At 54.5% G+C, this 21336-nt stretch overlaps 1 protein-coding gene across 18 annotated transcripts in view; it reads left to right on the top strand.

Annotated features, from left to right (window-relative positions):
• Positions 1-16825: 16825 nt before the first annotated feature.
• SRCIN1 (SRC kinase signaling inhibitor 1) overlaps positions 16826-21336 on the top strand; it is a 75840-nt gene continuing 71329 nt past the window's right edge. For 3 of the 18 annotated variants that reach the window (XM_074388663.1, XM_074388666.1, XM_074388665.1), the window contains exon 1: positions 19099-19484. In XM_074388663.1, coding sequence (XP_074244764.1) covers positions 19361-19484 — 124 coding nt within the window. In that variant the 5' untranslated portion in view covers positions 19099-19360. Of the gene's footprint in view, positions 17155-18034; positions 18328-19097; positions 19485-21336 lie in introns of those variants that run through there. The other 15 variants (XM_074388673.1, XM_074388674.1, XM_074388675.1 and 12 more) reach the window with 9 other exon arrangements.

The raw sequence follows: 21336 nt of genomic DNA, 5'->3' as shown, positions 1-21336 counted from the left end.
TTTAAAATTCCAATTTCCGGTAGTTCACTTGCTAGTATTATATAGAAATGTAATTGATTTTTACATATTGATCTTATCTCCTCCAATCTTGTTAAACTTATTAGTTCTAATAGCCATTTGACAAAATTCCATCAGATTTTCTACATAGAAATTCATGCCATCTGTGAATAATGATCATTTCGCTGCTGCCTCTCGAATCTGATGTCTTTTTCCCTTTCCTGCACTGGTTTAGCTACAGTGCTGACTAGAGGTGATGGGGGCGGACATCCCTGCCTTTTTCCCGTACTGAGATGGAAATCTAGAGCTCTTTGGGGAAATTTGCTCTCTTAGTGGAGCCCTCTATGGTGTCACGATTCCTTCTCTGTTAGATTGTGCTGTCAGTATAATCCAACCTGGTTTTGGTTGTTGTTGTTCTTGAGACAAAGTTTTGCTCTTGTCGCCCAAGCTGGAGTGCAATGGTGTGACTTTGGCTCACCGCAACCTCTGCCTCCCGGGTTCAAGCGATTCTCCTACCTCAGCCTCCTGAGTAGCTGCGATTACAGGCATATGCCACCATGCCCGGCTAATTTTTTTGTATTTTTAGTAGAGACAGGGTTCCTCCATGTTGGTCAGGCTGGTCTCAAACTTCCAACCTCAGGTGATCCGCCCTCCTCGGCCTCCCAAAGTGCTGGGATTACAGGTGTAAGACACCGTGCCCAGCCTGATCACACCTGTTTTTGAGCCACCGCATCCAGCCTAATCAAACCTATTTTAAAACCCCAGGATATTTTCTGTGTCATTTCAAAGGGATTGTCCAGAATGGAGGGGCAAACATACGTCCTAAGGTAGCCATCTTAAATCAGAAGTCCAGTGTTAGGGTTTTGTCAGGGAAGTGTAACCCCAAAAGACAGAGGGTGGGGATTAAGATGATCTGACTCTAGGCTGACAAGAGAAGACAGTGGGCCAGGTGTGGCAGCTCACGCCTGTGATCCCAGTGCTGCGGGAGGCTGAGGCAGGTGGATCATCTGAGGTCAGGAGCTCAAGACCAGCCTGGCCAACGTGGTGAAACCCCGTCTCTACTAAAAGTACAAAAATTAGCTAGGCGGTAGTGACCCATGCCTGTAATCCCAGCTACTTGGGAGGCTGAGGCAGGAGAATGGCTTCAGCCTGGGAGGCGGAGGTTGTTGTGAGCAAAGGTCTTGTCACTGCCCTCCAGCCTGGGTGACAGAGTGAGACCCTGTCTCATTAAAAAAAAAAAGAGAGAGGGAGAGAAAGCGTCAAGGCAGAAGGGAACTGATAACTGATGGATGAGGACAGCACTTCCGGATCAGTTGATGGGAGATTGAAGAACAGCTGTATGATGAATAATTGAATAAAGGGAGTGGATGATGCTGCAGAGAGGAACATGTGAGCACACACAGGTGGTAACAGCGCCCGGATGGGAACAAGGCTGTGAGTACAGTGGAAAGTGATTAGGAATGTGAAGGCCATGGCACCGAGAGCCTGGGACTTTGAAGTTACCCAGGATATGCTAGGAATTGGGATGTCAAAAGCCTTCAACAAATAGAGGCAGTACCATGGGCTCAATGGACAAGGCCACTGTGGGTGGCACAGTGAGGGTGGCACAGATGGAGCAGCAGCTTTGGCAAGAAAGCAGCAGAATGATGTTTTGGAAGCAGCAATGGGGACCTACGAAGGGCCTGACCCCACCTCCCAATGGTGGCCCCACTTCCTGACCCTGAGGTTGGGGGTGAAGGAGATTGAGCAGCTGTTCCTGGAAGGGACAGTGTGAGCCGGGATGACCATGGGGAGGTGCCAGACTCTTTCTCCCCAGTCCTGAGGTCCCAGCTCCCCTGCCTGTGATTATACTTGGGGCCTGGAATCCAGCTACAGCCTAGAAGTTGGACACACAGTCCAGGGACTGCAGAGCTGAGTGTGCCCAGTGGCCTGGAGGTAAAGAAGAGCAGAGGCTTTGGATGCCTTGGGCAAGTCACTTCACTTTTCCGAGCCTCAGTTTTATCAACTCTAAAATGGGGTTTTATTCACGCAGATTGACTTAAATAAAGTAATATCCTAAGTGCTTAAGAATGACCTCAACTGTGATTATTTTATGTTCCTAGAGCTAGACCTTGATTGCCTTGTCCTTCTGTGAGGAGCTCCTTGATTTGGGTCGGAAGTGCAGCTCACCCCTTGGAAGTAAGGAGCTGGAGCCTGACGCTCAGGGCAGCGTCGGGGCCTCAGAGATGTCCCCCGAACACCAGCCCTTACAGCCTCCAAGGGGATGCTTGTATCTGATTCAGGGCTGGACCTGGCGGGGGGCTGGGCGGCTGTGAGTCTGCAACAGGACAAGGAGCAGAGCGATGGGTCCTGGAAGAAAAGGAACACTCCCTTCCGGAGGCATCAAAGCCCCTGTTCTACTTCATCTCCAGGCTGCTGGGAAGGGCAAAGGGTGCGCCCATCTGCCTGACCCAGATGTGGCTGAAAACAGAGCAGGGTTGGGAAGGGCTTTGCTGGTCTCACAGGGGTTGGAACAGGGCTGCTCGCTGGCAGTGACGGTAACACATAGTGGCTACACCGTGGGGAGCTTGTTCTTCCAACTTCTTACCAATTTCTAGATCCACAAGTAGAGAATGCCAGAGTGGCTTGCTCAGGCTCCCACAGCCAGAAGGTGGGACTCAGTGGGAGCATTTATGGGGCACATTCCCTGTGCCTCTGGCCCATTCTCCTCTCAATCCTCATGTTAATGTCCACTTTGGGAGAGCAGAAGATTGTTTCTGTTTCTGGTTGCACCCCAACCACTGAAAGATGATCCTGCTCCTAGTAGTTGCTCAATAAACATTTGTTGAATTCGTTGAGCGCATACCAGGCACTGTGCTGAGTGGCTTGTATCTGTGCACTCTCACCAACCTTCCCAGGCCCATTTTACAGATGAAGAAACTGGGAAACACAGAGGTGGAGTGCTCTCAAACATGCCAGATGCCCCCTCCGGACCAAATACACTGCCAGAGACACAGGGCTGTAAGTCAGAGTAGGTAGGTGTGAGAAGGGATCTGGGTCTGACTTCCACCTACATCACAAATAACTTATGTTGTCAGGCAAGTCACTTGATGCATTTGAACCTGTTTCTTTCTTTTGTTTTTGGAGACTGAGTCTCACTCTGTCACCCAGGCTGGATGGTGGCGTGATCTCAGCTCACTGCGGCGTCCACCTCCTGGGCTCAATTGATTCTTCTGCCTCATCCTCCGAAGTAGCTGGGACTACCCGCACCACCACACCTGGCTAATTTTTATATTTTTAGTAGAGATGGGGTCTCACTATGTTGGCCAGACTGGTCTTGAACTCCTGGCCTCAAGTGATCTGCCTGCCTTGGCCTCCCAACATGCTGAGGTTACAGGTGTGAGCCATTGCTTAGCCTCAGTTTCTTTATCTGAGTGTAGCTGGGGTTGTGGGGTTGCTGTGGGGCCCTGGAGGCCTGAATCTGGGTGGAGATGGTGAGAAGGGGTAAAGGCTGGGACTTTCTTTGGAAGGAGTCGTGTCTCTGTTCTGGGAGGTGATAAGAGACGAAGGGGATGTTCTGGGCTCTGGAGACACACAGACCCAAATTCTTATGTCAGTTACAAGCTGCGGGGACCTGGGGATGGGACCGGAACTTCCTGAGCTTCTGTTTCTATATCAATAGAAAGGGGAAAAGCATATGCACCTCTTGGGCTTGTTATAAGGTTAAATAAGGCCATGCTGCCAAGTGCCTATAGCAGGTGGTGCTTAGTCAACACAAGCATGTGGGTGCCCCTGGGCCAGCCTTGCCAGGGCAATCCCCTGAAATGCACCCCTGACCTGACCTCAGTCCCCTTGAGCTAGTAAGTCTCTAACATCCCTCTTTTTTTTTCTCTTTTTTTTTTTGAGATAGGGTCTTGCTCTGTTGCTCAGGCTGGAGTGCAGTGGTGCGATCATGGTTCACTATAGCCTTGACCTCCTGAGCTCAAGCAATCCTCCCACCTCAGCCTCCTAAGTAGCTGGGACCACCATGCCTGGCGAATTCTTCCATTTTCTTTTGTAGAGACGGGATTTTGCTGTGTTGTCCACGCTGTTCTCAAATTTCTGGGCTCAAGTGATCTGCCTGCCTCAGCCTCCCAGAGTGCTGGGAACACAGGCTTGAACCACCTCGCCTGGCTAATACTCTATGAGAAATTTACTTCTTACATTGGCTTTCTCTTCCCAGTTAGGAGAGGCTCCCGTGCTAGAGAACTGGAGAAGGATGTGGTCAGGGTGACTGCTGTCCAGAAGAGACACTCACTCAACTCCTGCACCCCTGCCCCTCCCTGGGTGACTCCTCCCTGCCCATAGCTACATGGTCTTCCTGAATCACGTGACCTAAAAGCCTCCATGGGCACCTGCAGGGCCCACCTGAAGCTCCTTAGCTGGGCATCCGCCATTCACAGCTCCTGCAATGATAGCCTGCCCCTGCTCACGTTCTCCTGCTGCCACTGTTCTGGGCAGCCCTCTACCCTCAGCCACGCTGGCTTTGGTGTGCCGGCCCCAGCTTTCCCAGGGTTCTCCCTTGGCCGGGAACACCCTCGTCCTCCTTTCCACTCCGCAAAATCCTGCTTTGCTTTCAAGGCCCAACTCAGATTTCAGCCACCTCTCCCATAAAAGCTTTTCCAGATCCCTTTCCCCAAAGACCGACTGCTCCTTCCTCAGTGCCCCACCCCCAGGCAAGCGGGCCGCACTGTCTTAGGGCAGCAGAATGGTGTCTGCAGGTCCCAGCTGTTCTGCTCCCGCTGCTCTGGGAAGAGGACAGACACAGCTGGCCTCCTGTCCTGTCCTATCCTGACTGCTGGGTGCCTGGCCCTCCAGAGTCCCCTGTGCACGTCTCCAGCCCCCATCTGGGCTCCGAGCCCCAGAGGTAGCAGGTGTATTCCTCATCCGGCAGGAAGCCTCTGGCTCCACCCCGCTAAGCTGTGCGCAGAGCTATAGTACAGATGGGGTGGTTGAAAATATCCGTGACATATTCCAAACTGGCCTACTTTCCTATCACGAGAGTCTGAGACGGAGACGGGCGAGGACAAGTGAGATGGAAGTTTGGGACCTGTTCCCACCTCCTTCCTCCCTCAGTTCAGTTGTTAGGAGAGGGATCTGCAGCCTCTCCCAGCAGTCCCCGCCCTGTTCTGGGGCTGTGCGGCTGGGGCGTTGGTGGGGAGGGTAGCGTGGTGGGGGGGGCGGTGCAGAAGGCATAGGGAAGTTGATAGAGCCACCCAAGAAAGGAGGCCTGGGTCTTACCTGGGAAGCTTCTGACCCAAGAGGCAGGGCAGTGGGGGTCATCTCATGGACTTACGAACTTGAGGGTCTGGGCTCAAGTCCTGGCTCACCTGTGAGGCCTCAAACAAGTTTCTTAACTTCTCTGGGCTTCAGCTTTCTCATCAGCAAAACAGGTTATTCATAATCCTGGCTTACCTCCTTGAAGCCTTGATGATGGGGTTGCTTTGAAGACTCTAAAGCTCTAGACCCTGCCTTAATAATCTGCTTCTCAGCCTCTCCCTGTCAGCAAGGATCTGCCCTCACATGGCAGCTTAAGTGGTCACCTGCTCCGGTCCTCTGCCTCCCAGCAGGCCTGGCTGGGCCTCCACCTGTAATCCTGCTTGAATGACCTCTGAACAGGGAGTCACCCAGAGTCTTCTCCCTGGTGCCAGGCCTTCATCATCCCTCCTGCACTGCCAGGAGGTTCACGCTCAGAGCTCATTTCAGTCTCCCTTGTGGACACGAAACCTCTAGAGTGTCCCCTGCTTGTCTCCTCCTTCACACACGCAGTGATCATTATTTTAGTTTCTCCCGTTTCAAATGAAACATGCCCTCTTTCCCTCTGTTTCTCAAGGTGGGCAGAATTCTTGAGGCATTTTTCTATTTTTTTTTTTGAGACAGTGTCTTGCTCTGTCACCTAGGCTGGAGTGCAGTGGCATGATCTCGGCTCACTGCAACCTCTGCCTCTCGGGTTCAAGCAGTTCTCCTGCCTTAGGCTCCTGTGTAGCTGGGACAACAGGTGTGCGCCACCATGCCCAGATAACTTTTGCATTTTTAGTAGAGACAGGGTTTTACCACGTTAGCCAGGATGGTCTTGATCTCTTGACCTCGTGATCCGCCCGCCTCAGCCTCCCAAAGTATTGGGATTATAGGTGTGAGCCACTGTGCCTAGCCTCTTGAGGCATTTTTCTAACTCTGATGAAGCTGGGCTGCTGCTGGTTTTTTTTTTTTTTTTTTTTTTTTTTGAGACAAGGTCTCACCCTATTGCCTAGGCTGGAGTGCAGTGGTGTGATCATGGCTCACTGCAGCATCCACCCCTGAGTTCAGTTGATCCTGTCTCGGCCTCTTGAGTAGCTGGGACTACTAGCATACATCACCATACCTGGCTAATATTTTTAATTTTTACTTTTTAGAGGCAAGGTTTCACCATGTTGCCCAGGCTGGTCTTAAACTCCTGGGCTCAAGCAGTCTTCCAGCTTTGGCTTCCCAAAGTGCTAGGATTACAGGTGAAGCTGAGCTTCTTCCTGCTTTCAGGTCCAAATTTGGATTCTATGTAGGCCCCTCTCTGCCTCTGTTTCTCCAGCTGGCCAAATCGAGAAAGATTGGTTGCTATGGATCCATTAATCAGGGCAAAACTAGAAATAATGATTCATTTGAGACCCTTATGGGCTGGGCACGGTGGCTCACACCTGTGATCCCAGCACTTTGGGAGGCTGAAGTAGGCAAATCACCTGAGATCAGGAGTTCCAAACCAGCCTGGCCAACATGGCGAAACCTTGTCTGTACTAAAAATACAAAAATTTGCTAGGCATGGTGGTGGGCGCTTGTAATCCCAGTTAGGAGGCTAGGGCAGGAGAATCTCTAGAACCTGGGAGGTGGAGGTTGCAGTGAGCCAAGATCATGCCACTGCACTCCAACCTAGGCAACAGAGCAAGATTCTGTCTCCAAAAATAAAATAAAAACTAAGCAAAATGTATTTTTACTTTTTTTGTTTTTGGATACAGGATCTCACTCTGTCACCTAGGCTGGAGTATAGTGGCATGGTCTCGGCTCACTGCAACCTCTGCCTCCCAGGCTCAAGTGATCCTCCCACCTCAGCCTCCTGGGTAGCTGCAAGTACGGGTATATGCTACCAGGCTCAACTAAGTTTTTGAATTTTTTGATTCCCTGCTCTCCACAGTTTTGTTTTTGTTTTTGTTTGTTTTTGTTTTTTTTTTTTGAGATGGAGTTTCGCTCTTGTTACCCAGGCTGGAGTGCAATGGTGCGATCACGGCTCACCGCAACCTCCGCCTCCTGGGTTCAGGCAATTCTCTTGCCTCAGCCTCCTGAGTAGCTGGGATTACAGGCACGTGCCACCATGCCCAGCTAACTTTTTGTATTTTTAGTGGAGATGGGGTTTCACCATGTTGACCAGGATGGTCTCGATCTCTTGACCTCGTGATCCACCCACCTCAGCCTCCCAAAGTGCTGGGATTACAGGCGTGAACCACCGCGCCCGGCCAGTTTTTTTTTTTTTTTTAGACGGAGTTTCGCTCTTGTTGCCCAGGCTGGAGTGCAATGGCGCGATCTCGGCTCACCGCAACCTCCGCCTCCTGGGTTCAAGCAATTCTCCTGCCTCAGCCTCCTGAGTAGCTGGGATTACAGGCACACGCCACCATGCCCAGCTAATTTTTAGTATTTTTAGTAGAGACGGGGTTTCACCATGTGGACCAGGATGGTCTCGATCTCTTGACCTCGTGATCCACCCGCCTCGGCCTCCCAAAGTGCTGGGATTACAGGCGTGAACCACCGCGCCTGGCCAGTTTTGTTGTATTTTTAATAGAGACAGGGTTTTGCCATGTTGCCCAGGCTGGTCTGGAACCCCTGGGCTCAAGCATCTGCCTGCCTCAGCCTCCCAAAGTGCTGGGATTAAAGGCATGAGCCACTGTGCCCTGCCAGTAATTTTTTACAGTTCTTTTTCTTTTTTTTCCGATGAAGTCTCGCTCTTGTCCCCCAGGCTGGAGTGCAATGGCACAATGATTCTCCTGCCTCAGCCTCCTGAGTAGTTGGGATTACAGGCACCTGTCACTACCCCCAGCTAATTTTTGTATTTTTAGTAGAGACAGGGTTTCACCATGGCCAGGATGATCTCGATCTCTCAACCTCATGATCCGCCTGCCTCAATCTCCCAAAGTGCTGGGATTACAGGTGTGAGCCACCGCACCTGCTACGGTTCTTAACCTGGCAAGAGGTCGCTAATTTTTGGCCCCAGTCATATACAGCAGTTACTGCTGAGAGGGTCGGATCTCCCAGGAGACCAGGTGAAGTCAGGAGTGGGGGAGGGAGTGGGATGGCGCCGTTGCTGAGGGGAGCTCAGAGAGGCCAGCACAGAAGATGGGTGGACACAGTGGAGCAGCCGCAGGAGAGGCCAGGGGAGCAGGGTGCGAATCAGGATAGCCATGCCCAGAATCCATGCGGCGAGGTGCTGGACACCCCAGAGGCCAGGAGGCACCGGCAGAGAGGACCACAGCTCTGCCTCAGCTAGGAGGAGACAGATGGCCACAAAGAAAGCTACGTGGGTGTCAGGAAAGCCCAGGGAGTGCGAAGTTCAGCCAGAATATGCTTGTATGTTTGCTCATATGTGTCAGGAAGGAAGGCGGTGGAATCTGGAAAGGCTTTATTGAGGAAATGGAATGTGAGCTGGGCTTTGAGGCCAGAGTCAGGTGTCAACAAGTCCAGAGGAAGGAAAGGACAACCCCATGGTGGGGAACAGTAGGGCAAAGACATGGAGTGTGAAGTGAAGGCACAATGTGTGTGTGGGGAGTGTGTTGTGTTGTGTTGCAGGAGGTAACCAGAAATAAGGCTAGAAAGATTAGAGCAGGCGTCCCCAAACTACGGTCCGAGGGCCACATGCAGCCCCCTGAGGCCATTTATCTGGCCCCCTGCCGTACTTCAGGAAGGGGCACCTCTTTCATTGGTGGGTGGTCAGTGAGAGGAGCACAGTATGTGGCGGCCCATCAACGGTCTGAGGGACAGTGAACTGGCCCCTGTGTAAAAAGTCTGGGGACGCCTGGATTAGAGGATGGGGTCGTGGAGGCCCTGGAATGCCAGGCTGAGTTTATCGAGTGGGTCGGCATTCTCACCAAAGGTGAGAGTCCTAAGGGCAGTGTTTCTCAAACTCTGATGAAGGACCACCCCTGCCTTTTAAAAAATTTCCAGGCCGGGCGCGGTGGCTCAAGCCTGTAATCGCAGCACTTTGGGAGGCCGAGGCGGGTGGATCACGAGGTCGAGAGATCGAGACCATCCTGGTCAACAAGGTGAAACCCCGTCTCTACTAAAAATACAAAAAATTAGCTGGGCATGGTGGCGCGTGCCTGTCATCCCAGCTACTCAGGAGGCTGAGGCAGGAGAATTGCCTGAACCCAGGAGGCGGAGGTTGCGGTGAGCCAAGATCGCGCCATTGCACTCCAGCCTGGGTAACAAGAGCGAAACTCCGTCTCAAAAAAAAAAAAAAAAAAAAAAAAAAAAAAAAAAAAATTCCAACTGAGGCAGGGCATGGTGGCTCATGCCTGTAATCCCAGCACTTTGGGAGGCCGAGGCAGGCAGATCATGAGGCCAGGAGATCGAGACCATCCTGGCTAACACAGTGAAACCCTGTCTCCACTAAAAATACAAAAATTTTGCTGGGCGTGGTGGTGGGCGCCTGTAGTCCCAGCTACTTGGGAGGCTGAGACAAGAGAATTGCTTGAACCCGGGAGGCAGAGGTTGCAATGAGCCAAGATTGCACCACTGCACTCCAGCCTAGGCCACAGAGCAAGACTACGTCTCTCCCAGCACTTTGGGAGGCCGAGGCGGGTGGATCACAAGGTCAAGAGATCGAGACCATCCTGGTCAACATGGTGAAACCCCGTCTCTACTAAAAATACAAAAAAAAAATTAGCTGGGCATGGTGGCACGTGCCTGTAATCCCAGCTACTCAGGAGGCTGAGGCAGGAGAATTGCCTGAACCCAGGAGGCGGAGGTTGCGGTGAGCCGAGATCGCGCCATTGCACTCCAGCCTGGGTAACAAGAGCGAAACTCCGTCTCAAAAAAAAAAAAAAAAGACTACGTCTCAAAAAAAGAAAATTCCAATTGATTGTACACCCATATTTTTGTAAAATACAGTAAAAGTGGTCATGTGCCTAGATATACAAGCAATCACTGTAAAGATTTTCCAATGCTTACTCTCCATTTCTGTATTCTTGTGAACCAGCAGCCGGCACTGGTTCATGGACCACACTTTGAGTAGCTCTGCCCTAGGGGTCCTTGGATGGGCTGCAGAGGTCAGGGAAAGCCACTCATTTCTTGTAGATGGGCAGATATGTTCATTTATCCACAGAATGCAAAACTTTTGTTGGGATCTCAAAGGGTTCAGGTTCCTATAATCCCTTGGTGTGAGAATGGGGAACCATGAAAGGTCTTTGAGCAGAAGGGGCTATAGGAAGCTTTGGAGCAGGGAGGAGCAGTGGACAGCCTGATTCACCCTGGAACTTCTCCCCACCCTGCTGCACCCGGAACAGGCAGCCCAGGGCCTGGCACATGGGGAGAGAACTGTGGGGAGAACTCTCTGGGGAATGTGAGATTCCAGAGGGCAGGAGGTTCGCTTAGGGGTGATTAAAACAATCTGTGGTAGATCTGTAATCCCAGCACTTTGGGAGGCTGACAATGGGTGGATCACCTGAGGTCAGGAGTTCGAGACCAGCCTGGCCAACATGGCAAAACCCCATCTCTACTAAAAATACAAAAATTAGGTGAGCGTGGTGGCACTTGCCTATAATCCCAGTTACTAAGGAGGCCGAGGAAGGAGAATCACTTGAACTCAGGAGGTAGAGGTTGCAGTGAGCCAAGATGGTGCCACTGCACTTAAAAAAAAAAAAAACGTCTGTGGTAAAGAAAACCAGAGGGCTTTGAAAGCTATGTTTGGAGCAAAGGAGCAGGGAGGGGTGGACCTGCCACTGGGGCAGATGACACGATGTTAGCTGAAGACGTGAAGCTGAGCTCCTCAGCACAGATCACCTGTCTGCCACCCACCTGGGAGGCAGGAACCTGAAAGGGAGGCCCCCATGAAGTGAGGGCCAGGCAGAGGAAGAGACTGCAGGGAGCAGCGTGGTGCCGGAAAACATCCCAGGGCCCTATGGGCATCTTCTGAGAGTCCTCAGGGCAGTGCCCAGTGTTCCAGCACATCCAGAAAGGCTGTGACTCATGTGGGCACAAGCTCTTGTTCCAAGGAAGATAGGCTGAACTTTTCAGATGATTCTGAATTCCCTGGCAAACTCCTACTTCCATTATTACTTTGTTTTTTGAGGTGAGATTTGTGTAATATACTAATAAAACTAACCATTATAGAGTGAACCACTCAATGCATTTAGTGCTTTTATAAGACTGTGCAACCATCAACTCTACATAGTTCCAACACGTTTTCATCACTCCAAATGGAAACCTCATACCCATTAACAGCATGCTCCATGTTCTCCCGTTTCTCTGGGCGAATCTCTGTAGATTTACCTATTCTGAATATTTCATATAAATGGAATCATACAATATATGACTTAATGACTGGCTTCTTTTACTTAGCATGATGTTTTGGTGAGGGTTGGGGATATTTTTTGTAAAGATAGGGGCTTAACTGCAATGCCCAGGCTGACCTTGAACACCTCGCCTCAAGGAATTCTCCTGCCTTGGCCTCCCATGGCACTGGGATTATAGGCCTGAGCTATGGTGGCTAGCCAGCATGATGTTTTTGAGGTTCATCCATGTTGAAGCATGTATTAGTGCTTCATTCCTTTTTATGGATGAATAGTGTTCCATTGTATGGATGGATATACCACAATTGGTGTATCCATTTGTCCACCAAAGGACCTTTTGGGCTGTTGGATCATAGGATCATTCTATGTTTAAGGAACTGCCAAACTGCTTTCCATAGCTGCCGAACCATTTCACATTCCCATCGGCAATGCACGAGAGTTCTCCCTACTTACATCATTAAGTGGGGAATTGATATAACCTTGGAAGGCAAGGAGATGGTTATCAGGTGCTAGCAGGGGTAAATCAGATCAGCATAGTACCGGCTCCCTTTTCCGCACCTTCTACCACGGTCTTCTAAGGCTGGTTGGCAGGCCGGGGAAGGCTGCTAGCTGGAGGCAGGACAAGTCTTCTATTTTTTTCCCCCAAGACCTGTGAATCAAATGGTGAAATCTACAGCCATAAAGTCAAGCTGTGTGTGGCGCTGCAGGAGTTGGGCTTGTGGTCCACCTGGGCCGCAGTGGCTCAAAATACATCCTCTTAAGGACAGATACAGACGGTACGTTTCTTCTTCTCCCTGCCCTGGCCTTCTCGTCTTTCTTCTCTTAGATCACCTGAGGTCAGGTCAGGAGTTCAAGACTAGCCTAGATGACATGGTGAAACCCCGTTTCTACTAAAAATGCAAAAAATCAGCTGGGCATGGTGGCATGCACCTGTAAGCCCAGCTACTTGGGGGGCTGAGGCAGGAGAATCGCTTGAACCCGGGTGCAGTGGCTCACACCGGTAATCCCAGCACTTTGGGAGGGTGAGGCAGGTGGATCACCTGAGGTCAGGAGGTTGAGACCAGCCTAGCCAACGTGGTGAAACTCCGTCTCTACTAAAAATACAAAAATTAGCCAGATGTGGTGTTGGGCGCCTGTAATCCCAGCTACTCAGGAGGCTGAGGCAGGAGAATTGCTTGAGCATGGGAGGTGGAGGTTACAGTGAGCCAAGATCACACCACTGCACTCCAGCCTGGGTGACAGAGTGAGACTTCGTCTCAAAAAAAATGAAAAAAAGGCTGGGCATGGTGGCTTACGCCTGTAATCCCAGCACTTTGGGAGGCCAAGGCAGGTGGATCACCTGAGGTCAGGAGTTCGAGACCATCCTGGCCAACATGGTGAAACCCCCGTCTCTATTAAAAAAAAAAAAAAAAAAAAAAAGCCAGGCACAGAGACTCATGCCTGTAATCCCAGCACTTAGGGAGGCCAAAGCAGGTGGATCATGAGGTCAGAAGATCAAAACTATCCTAGCTAACACAGTGAAACCCCGTCTCTACTAAAAATACAAAATATGAGCTGGGTGTGGTGGCACGTGCTAGTAGTCCCAGCTACTTGAGAAGCAGGAGAATCACTTGAACCTGGGAGGCGGAGGCTGCAGTGAGCTGAGATCACGCCACTGCACTCCAGCCTGACAAAGCAAGACTCTGTCTCAAATTAAAAAAAAAAAGAAAAGAAAGAAATGCGAATTCTCAGGGCCCTCATCAAATCTGTTGAATCTGAGACCCTGGGGCAGGGGTTGGCAATCCCTGGATTAACACACCCTCCGGGCTATTGGGCTTTTCCTTTGGGAGCCACTGCCCTACCGTGAGGGGAACTCTGGCTTAATGAGGGAGACAAGGCGGCTGACTCAAGGAGCTCCTAGTCTGATGGGACAGGTGGATCCCTTGCCATCTGACAGGGAAGAGAGCCTTGTGCTCAGGAAGTTCCCGCTCGGAGGGGAACGCCTTGGCTTTTCACTCGGAGCCCCAACATGGGGTCCCTCCCAGCCAGAAGCATCAGGATAAGGTTCTGTAGAGGAGGCTGGCTCCAGCTCCGACCCCAAGAACCCGCCTCCACTTTCTCTCTTCATTCTTCAGAAAGCGGGTTTGATGTGCTAATGAGGGCATCAATTAGGGAGCATCATTAGCATTCATTACAATAACAAGCAGGGAAGGGGGAGGGTCTTTAAAAATGTGTTGCCACTCACTCCTCTCCTATGGAGTGGGGGGAGGAGCAGGAGGGCGGGGAATGTGGGAGCAGAGGTTTAGGGGCTCTGGAAGCCCAGACTGTGTTCACAAAGCCCCAGATGCAGGTCTGCAGCAGGAGGAAGCATCCTCCTCCCTCTAGGCTCCCCCCACCCATCTTGTGCCCCAGGTGCTAGGTCACTGCTCCTGGTCACTCGCCCCTGAATAGGAGCAGGTCACCAGGCCCCCATGGTTTGCAGGCCACCTTAGTGGAGTACGGATGGTTCCTTGGGGGTCTCATGAAATGCCTGGCTAGACAATAACCCCATGGACTGGGGGCTTTCTCAAGGATACTGGGTGGGGGTGGGGTGCTCCAGCGCAGCAGAGTGAGCAGTGTGGGGTGTCCCAGCCATCATTTCCACATTACCTGTTTCCCTGTGCCTTCTCCTAGAGGCCGAGATGCCCCCCCTCCCCGCCGCCCACCCCAAAGCCCATCTCCCTTTTCCTGCCCAGCTGTTGTTCCAGATGCAACCCCTGTTCCTATGGCATCGTGGGGAAAGAGAGGCAAGGCTGAGAATTCACTCCTCTGGGATGCACCCCCATAACCTGTCTCTCGCTGGCTCCCAGGAACAGGTGACGGCTGGGTGGCACGGAGGCCAGGTGAGTGGTTAGGATCTGCTGTTCCAAGCCCCACCCAAACATGCCAGCTGTCCCTCCCGACCAAATACACTGCCAGAGACAGGGGAGGAAGGCCACAGGGAAGTTACCTGTCGAGGAATGACAGTGGGGGTGGGGTGGCACCTGAGGCATCTCAGGTGGAGGCAGCTGGCACATTGGTTGTGCCTGGGCACCATGCCAGCTTATAGGAGCAATTCTCGTCTCTCAGCTGAAGGAATATCTGTGTTGCTTTCACCCTGATCAGTGGAGCTGGTGTCCCCAGCCTTCTCACTCTACCAGGAACCCCTCCTTTTGAGACCTGATGAGAGGAGGGAAAGGCACCATGTTTCCTGGGTCAGTGAGGGGTGGTGGTGCCAGGTCATCTGTCCTCTGGCTCCACTTTCAGCCTTGGGGCCTTGGCTTCTATTCAGGGAGAATCCCTTCTTACCCCTTTGGGGGACCCAGGGAGTCAGCTGGGTGAGGTGGGTGTGGACAAAGCATCTTTGGGAAGGAGAGGGGAGAAGGGTCTCAAATGAGCTTACAGCTATGCAGACGATCAGAAATGCTAAGGGTTCATCATTAAATTGAGGTTTCCACATTAAAAATATTACATACAGCCGGGCGCGGTGGCTCAAGCCTGTAATCCCAGCACTTTGGGAGGCCGAGGCGGGTGGATCACAAGGTCGAGAGATCGAGACCAACCTGGTCGACATGGTGAAACCCCGTCTCTACTAAAAATACAAAAAATTAGCTGGGCATGGTGGCACGTGCCTGTAATCCCAGCTACTCAGGAGGCTGAGGCAGGAGAATTGCCTGAACCCGGGAGGCGGAGGTTGCGGTGAGCTGAGATCGTGCCATTGCACTCCAGCCTGGGTAACAAGAGCGAAACTCCGTCTCAAAAAAAAAAAAAAAAATATATATATATATATATTACATACATCTGATTTTAAGCTCCTTACTATGGAGGTGGACTTCACGATGAGCGAGTTCACCTTAGGGCAGGCAAGAATGGATGCTTTGTTCTGGTGACACCTTTGGAACTGTCCCCCATCCCAGGGGGCTGCTTCACAGAACCTTTCCACCCAACCCCAAGCCAGTGGGGTTGGCAGACAAACCAACACTCGATGGCACAAGTATTTTTTCTTTTCTTTTTAAAAATTTTTTTTTATTTTGGGGACGGAGTCTCGCTCTGTCACCAAGCTGGAGTGAGGTGGCATGATCTCCTCTCACAGCAATCTCTGCCTCCTAGGTTCAAGCAAGTGGTTCTCCTGCCTCAGCCTCCTGAGTAGCTGGGACCACAGGTGTGCCACCATGCCCAGCTAATTTTTATATTTTTAGTAGAGATGGGGTTTCACCATGTTGGCCAAGATGGTCTCGATCTTTTGACCTTGTGATCCATCTGTCTTGGCAGCATCTTTTCAAGTGTCAGCTAGAGGTAATGCCTCAGGTCACTCTCCCCACGACAGGCCCCAATCCCTGTGCCAGTCCGGATTATTGGCATGGCTAAACATCTGAACTCTCGGCCACATTCTTGATCCCAGGTCAACTGTATGGTTATGAGATTTTGTGTGCCAGGGGTTGTGCCTGCTGTGGCGGCCCACAGGATTATGAGAGGATGGTGATAGAAGAAAGGCAGGGAGCTTTGGAATACGGCAGATGTGGGTTTGAATTTCAATTTTGTTGCCCTTACAGTGGGCAGTTGGCTATACCTCTCTGATATGGGGTTGACAATGCTCACTTCTGTCAGGCTGTTGAAAGGGTTAGAGATTATGGGTAGAGGACCTGCTGATTTTCTTCCCCTTAGGCTCAAAGTGGAGGAGGGAAGAAGTCTTGTCCCTTGGGGGAATCGGAGTTGCGGGGAGGTGAAGGGCAGCAGTCCAGCGAAGTCGGTCGGTGGGGAGTCTGAATGAAGGAGCAGCTTATGCCAGAGCGCTGGGCTCCCAGCTGCTTGGGAGGTGGTGTCCGTGTGGTGAGGGAAAGCTACCCCTGCCTCCCCTGAGCCTCCCCTACATAGAGCCTGCTGCCTCCCATGCCCATCCTGGGCAGGCAGCCAGGCAGGGCTCTGGATGGATGCCCACTGTGCATTCAGAGGCCAAAAGATGGGCACCATCCAGTTGGCAGAGGGAAAGGCAGTTGGCCCAGGAGGGAAGAAGTCAGGATGCCGGCCGCTGGGGTCGTGTGCCCAGACCGTGTGTCCAGGACACAGCTCTTGGCTGTCCTCCTGATCTGTCCTGCTGGGGCTGGAAAGGGCCTCTCCTCCTCTGGTCCTGGCCCTGCCACCTGAGTTACTGCAATTGGTTATTGATCTCTAAGGGGCATCTGGGACCTTGTCCCTAGCTAAGCATGTGGCTGGCTCAGGGGCAGGCCTGGGGGTGGACAGGAAATTGGGAGAGCCCAGATTAAGGTTGCAACTGCGTAGACCAGGAAGTGGGGAAACCGGTTTGTCATTTAGGCCACTTGGGGTGGGGTCTCCTCTCCTGGGCTCTCTGCCTGCCTGCCACTCTGCCTGGTGGCCCATAGTGAATAGAGATGTACGGTGTCCCCTCTCTTGCTCATCTAAACTGTTTTTGGAAACGCCAGAAGTAAATAAAAGGGGCAGGGGACTCAGCCCACCTTCTCCTCTCCAAGAAAGCTTGAGAGAGAAGGGACTGGCCAGAGAATCGGAGCGAGGGAGTGAGGGGGCCGCTGGAGCACGAGGTGTCGGCGCGGCCCTGGGTCCGGGTCTGGGTCAGCGCTGGAGAAGTCTGCAGAGCCAACAGGTAGGCCAACGAAGGCGGGACGCGGTGGGGCGGGGGACGCCGGGGTGGAACAGAGCTGGTGCTCTGCGGGCTGCAGTAGAGGCGGCAGTGGCGCCGCCAAGCGAGGCGTGGGCTGGGACAGCCGCTGGGGTGCCCTGCCGTGGGGTCTGACAGGCCGGAGGAGCACGGACGCCCTCCCTGCCAGCACGCGCGCCTGCAGTTCCGGCGCACGCCTGCAGGAGGGGCCGCAACCCGGAGCGGCGGCCAGGAGGCGGCCCAGCAGAGGGCGCCGGGGAGCCCAGTCCCTCTGACCTCGCCCCGTCTAGGCGCCGGCGGGTGAGGGGTCGCCCGGCAGAAGCAGAAGCAGAGGAGGGTCCAGGCGCTCCCGGGCTGGGGCGGCTGTTGGTTTCCGAGGTCACCTTGGCTGAAGCGAGCCCCCAGTCTCGCCGTTCCGCCTCCCCACCCCGCCTCGAGAGCCTTTCCGTCTCTAGGCACGCCCGGGCTGGGAGACCCAGGAGTCCTCCACCCTCCAGGTGTCCCCGCTCCCCCGGGTGCCATCTTCGCGCCGGTTCTCGGTCAATGCATTTGTCTTTATCGTGGCGCGAAGACTACTAGGGGTGGGAGAAGCAGGTGGCGTGGGGAGGAGAGAGTGAGCGGGCCCGGCGCCCAGCCCCGGCCGCGCGCTGCGGGATCCCGCCGTGCAGCCCGAGGGCGCGAGAAGGCGCAATACCCTCCCCCCTCCCCTCCCCCTTCTCCTCCCCCTCCCTCTCCGCCCCGGGCGGCCCTTTGTACGTTCCGGCCACACGCGCGCGCCCGCGCCGCGCGCGCGCCCGCCCGCAGTGACACACCCGCGCCGGCCCGAGCGCGCGCGCACACTCACACACACACACACACACACTCGCTCTCGCACACTCGGTGACACGCCCGCGCGCGCGCGCGCACCCACACGCCCGGCCGCCGGCGCCCTCCCAGCTGGTCCACCCCGGCGGGGCCCGCGCCCCCGGCCCGCCCGCCTGGCACCGCGCCCCAGGGCTGGGGCCGAGCGAGGAGCCCGCGAGGCGGCGAGAGGGCGAGCGCCAGGCAGGCCGGCCCGGGGCCCCCGCCCCCCGCGCCCCCGCCCGATGGGGAACGCTCCGTCCCAAGGCATGTCCCTGTCTCTCTCCTCCCTAATGTGCCTCCATGCTTAAGTGGAAGGTATTTCTGTTTTCTTTGTGTGTTTTCCCCCTCGGCCGGGGGCGGGGGCGGCGGCCGGGCCGGGGAGGCGGTGGCCGGCGGGGCGAGGGATGCTGGGCGCAGGTGTGTGGGGGGCAGGGGACCGCTGTGCGCCGGGCTTGGAAGAAGGACCAGGGCGAGAGGAGTGCTGGGACCAGAGAAGGGGGCAGGGTGGCGAGGCAGGAGACTGGGTGGGGAGGGCCTCGCGTCGCCCCGGGGTGGGGGCCAGAGGGGTTAAACTGTAAAGGGGCTTATGTGGAGGGGGCAGAGGAGGGGAGAAGAAGGAGGATGGATGGCGAGGAGGGTGGAGGGAGGCGGGCGTCCATCCGAGGTGAAGAAAGAGGAGGATGCAGGGGGAGGGGAAGGGGATGGAGAAGTGAGGGGTGCATCAAAGGCCTCCCTCACCCAACTCCCAGAATGGGGTGCTTGCGCTGGGATGGTGGTGGTGGCCCTTTGCGCCAGCCCCCAGGGAAGGAAGGGGATGAGTGCGTTCTGGGGTTGGCCGCGTTGCCAGGATACAAGTCTGTGATTCCACACACCGCCCCCCTCCCCGCACCTCGAGGCCCTAGCCCTGGAGACCTCTGAGCCTCAGCAGCAGTTGCAGAAACTGGGGACCAGCTCCCCTCTCTACCGGCGGGTAGGGAGGGCCCACGAGAGGGAGGGGTTTAGGGAGGGGCTATTTGATTTTAACCCCTCCCCCTGCGGAGGCCAGAGGGCAGGGGAGGGCGCCCCCAGCTGGGGAGGGCATCTAGGGTGAGTGAGAAGGTAGGAAGGCAGGCGGCTGAGGGGTAGAGGGTGGGGCTGGGAAGGGGACGCACCATGGCCCCCCCTTCCCTCCCACGCACCCCCCTGCTACGTCAGAAGCTCCCGGGCCAGCTCCGAGTCCTGTCGGTGGGGGCAGCAGGATGCTGGTGGAAGCAGAGGGGACCGGCCGGGTGCCTCCGCAGCTCGGCTGGCAGGGCCCGGCGGGGCGTGTGCGGCTGCTGGTGCGCGCCCCCCAGCCCCACGCCTCCCCATGCAGCCCTGGCAGTGCCTCCGGCGCTTTGCCCTGGCCTGGTGGGAGAGGACAGCGGAGGGCAGAGCCCGCTCTCCCAGGGAGGAGGCCGGACCGAGGGACCCTGGGGGCCGAGGGGAGCCAGGTGAGCAGTCGCCGGGAAGTGTGCAAGGAGGGGGATCCTGGACTGTCTTCCCAGCCCCTCTCCTCAAATGTTGTGCGACCAGGAGATCCCGCAGCACCCCAACTGTAAGGAAAGTGGGCTTCCTGAGCTGGGAGGGTTTCTGGCAGCAGCCTTTCAAGAGGAGATGGAGGAGCTGCTGTCTTTCAGGGAAGGGGGAAACAGGTGAGGGTTGGGAGTGAGGGAAGCTGACCAGACTTCCAGGTTTGTGGGCCTGAATTTTCCTTTGGGTGAGGTTTGAGCACTTTTGAGGGGTCATCAGGATACCTTCGTCCCAACTCTTGGTATCTTGGTCTGGGTGACCTTGAACCAACTGCTTTGCTGTCTACTTCCGTGCCTCAGTTTCTTTTATTCCCTTCCTGTTCCCTCTTGTTGGTCTTTAAAAATTGATGATGAATTTGCTGGAGATTGTGAGCCTCCGTCACCACTGGTGGCAGCTGTGATGGTGGTAGTTTCTGGTGTGGTTGTTATGTAGGGAGCAGCTGTGGTGCATGTGAGGGGTTCTGCTGGTTCTGGTTGCTGATGGGCTATTCCATACAGGTGTCAGGGACACAGGAAGGAACATTCCGACAGGGAGGAATGCTCCAGGCAAGCCCAGAGTTGCTGAGGCAGAGACTTAGCTGGTGGCCTGGGGTAGAAGCAAGGCATGGGGTGAGGGCAGGGGAGGGGTTCCAAGAATAAGATCCACCCCCACCCCCACCACCCGCCTCCCACCACCCCCACCGTCCCCACCCAGACTGCCTGGCACCCAGGCACCACTGGCAGCAAGTGCAAAGGCTTTGCCCTGGCTTCCTGCCACCCTGCCTTGGGGACAAGAGGGTCTTTGTCCAGTACCCCCCTACAACAATTCCTGCTCCTTCCGCCTTTTCCACGACGGCTGGTTCTCTGTGATGACCCTCAGGGCTGGGATGGAGGCGCGAATCCCCCTTCTGGCTCCCACTGTCTGTGTCCTGGAGCTCTGTCTGGAAGAGGCAACTGTGGTCCTCCGGGAGTGCTGAGTGTGGGGGGACGCTCCCCTTGGGGAAGGGTCACTAGAATGAGCCCCTCTGCCAGCTACCCTCACCTCAGGCTTTCACCCTGCCCTTCTACTTGCCTTCTTGCCGAACGCAGAGGGTCTGGGGGCTTCATGGCCTGATCCCTGCTGGGTTCCAGGCATCTTAAAAGATGTGCAGGGTACTGGGTTGGGTGATGGGATGCAGGGCCTCTCTGATGCGCTCTCCCCCCCCACCCCACTCTCTCTCTCTTTCTCACCAGGGACCCACCCTGGAAAAAGGGTTTAATTAGAACCATTGATTCCTTCTTTGGCTGTGGGCATTGATCTCAACAGTGTGGTCAGAACTAGAGGGTGGGGTGGCATGGCTGCCGTCTGCCCATGCCAACCTTGGCATTCTCTGCCAAAACCCCAGCCCTAGAAGTGCTTAGGAGGCAGGGGGCTGGGCTCTTTTAAGTACCCAGTTTGTTGAGCCCCACCCCCACTCCAGGTTAGGTTTTTGGGAAAGAAGGGAGATGGTATTGAGGATTTGAACTGAGGGAGCTGAGTTTGGGGCCCCAGGAAGAACAGTTCATGTCTGTCATCCTGGGTAGTGGGCGTGGGGCACAGGAAGAGGTGGCTGTGGTAGGGGCAGCTCCTGCAGAGGGGCCTGTGAGTGTTGGGCAGGCAGGGAGTTCAGGGGAAGGATCCAGAGCTTGCCATAAAAGCTGCTCTTTCGAGGAATCCCAAGCACTTATCTCCTCCAAGCCCTGGCAAGGAGATCTGTTTTCTTCCTTCATTTGTGTCCTTGAGGCCCAGAGAGGGACAGAGACTGCCTTAGAGGCC

This window comes from Saimiri boliviensis, chromosome 17, assembly GCF_048565385.1.
Source record: "Saimiri boliviensis isolate mSaiBol1 chromosome 17, mSaiBol1.pri, whole genome shotgun sequence".
Taxonomy (NCBI): domain Eukaryota; kingdom Metazoa; phylum Chordata; class Mammalia; order Primates; family Cebidae; genus Saimiri; species Saimiri boliviensis.
The sequence above is the reverse complement of the archived record's forward strand: the minus strand, read 5'-3'. Positions and strand labels throughout refer to the sequence as shown.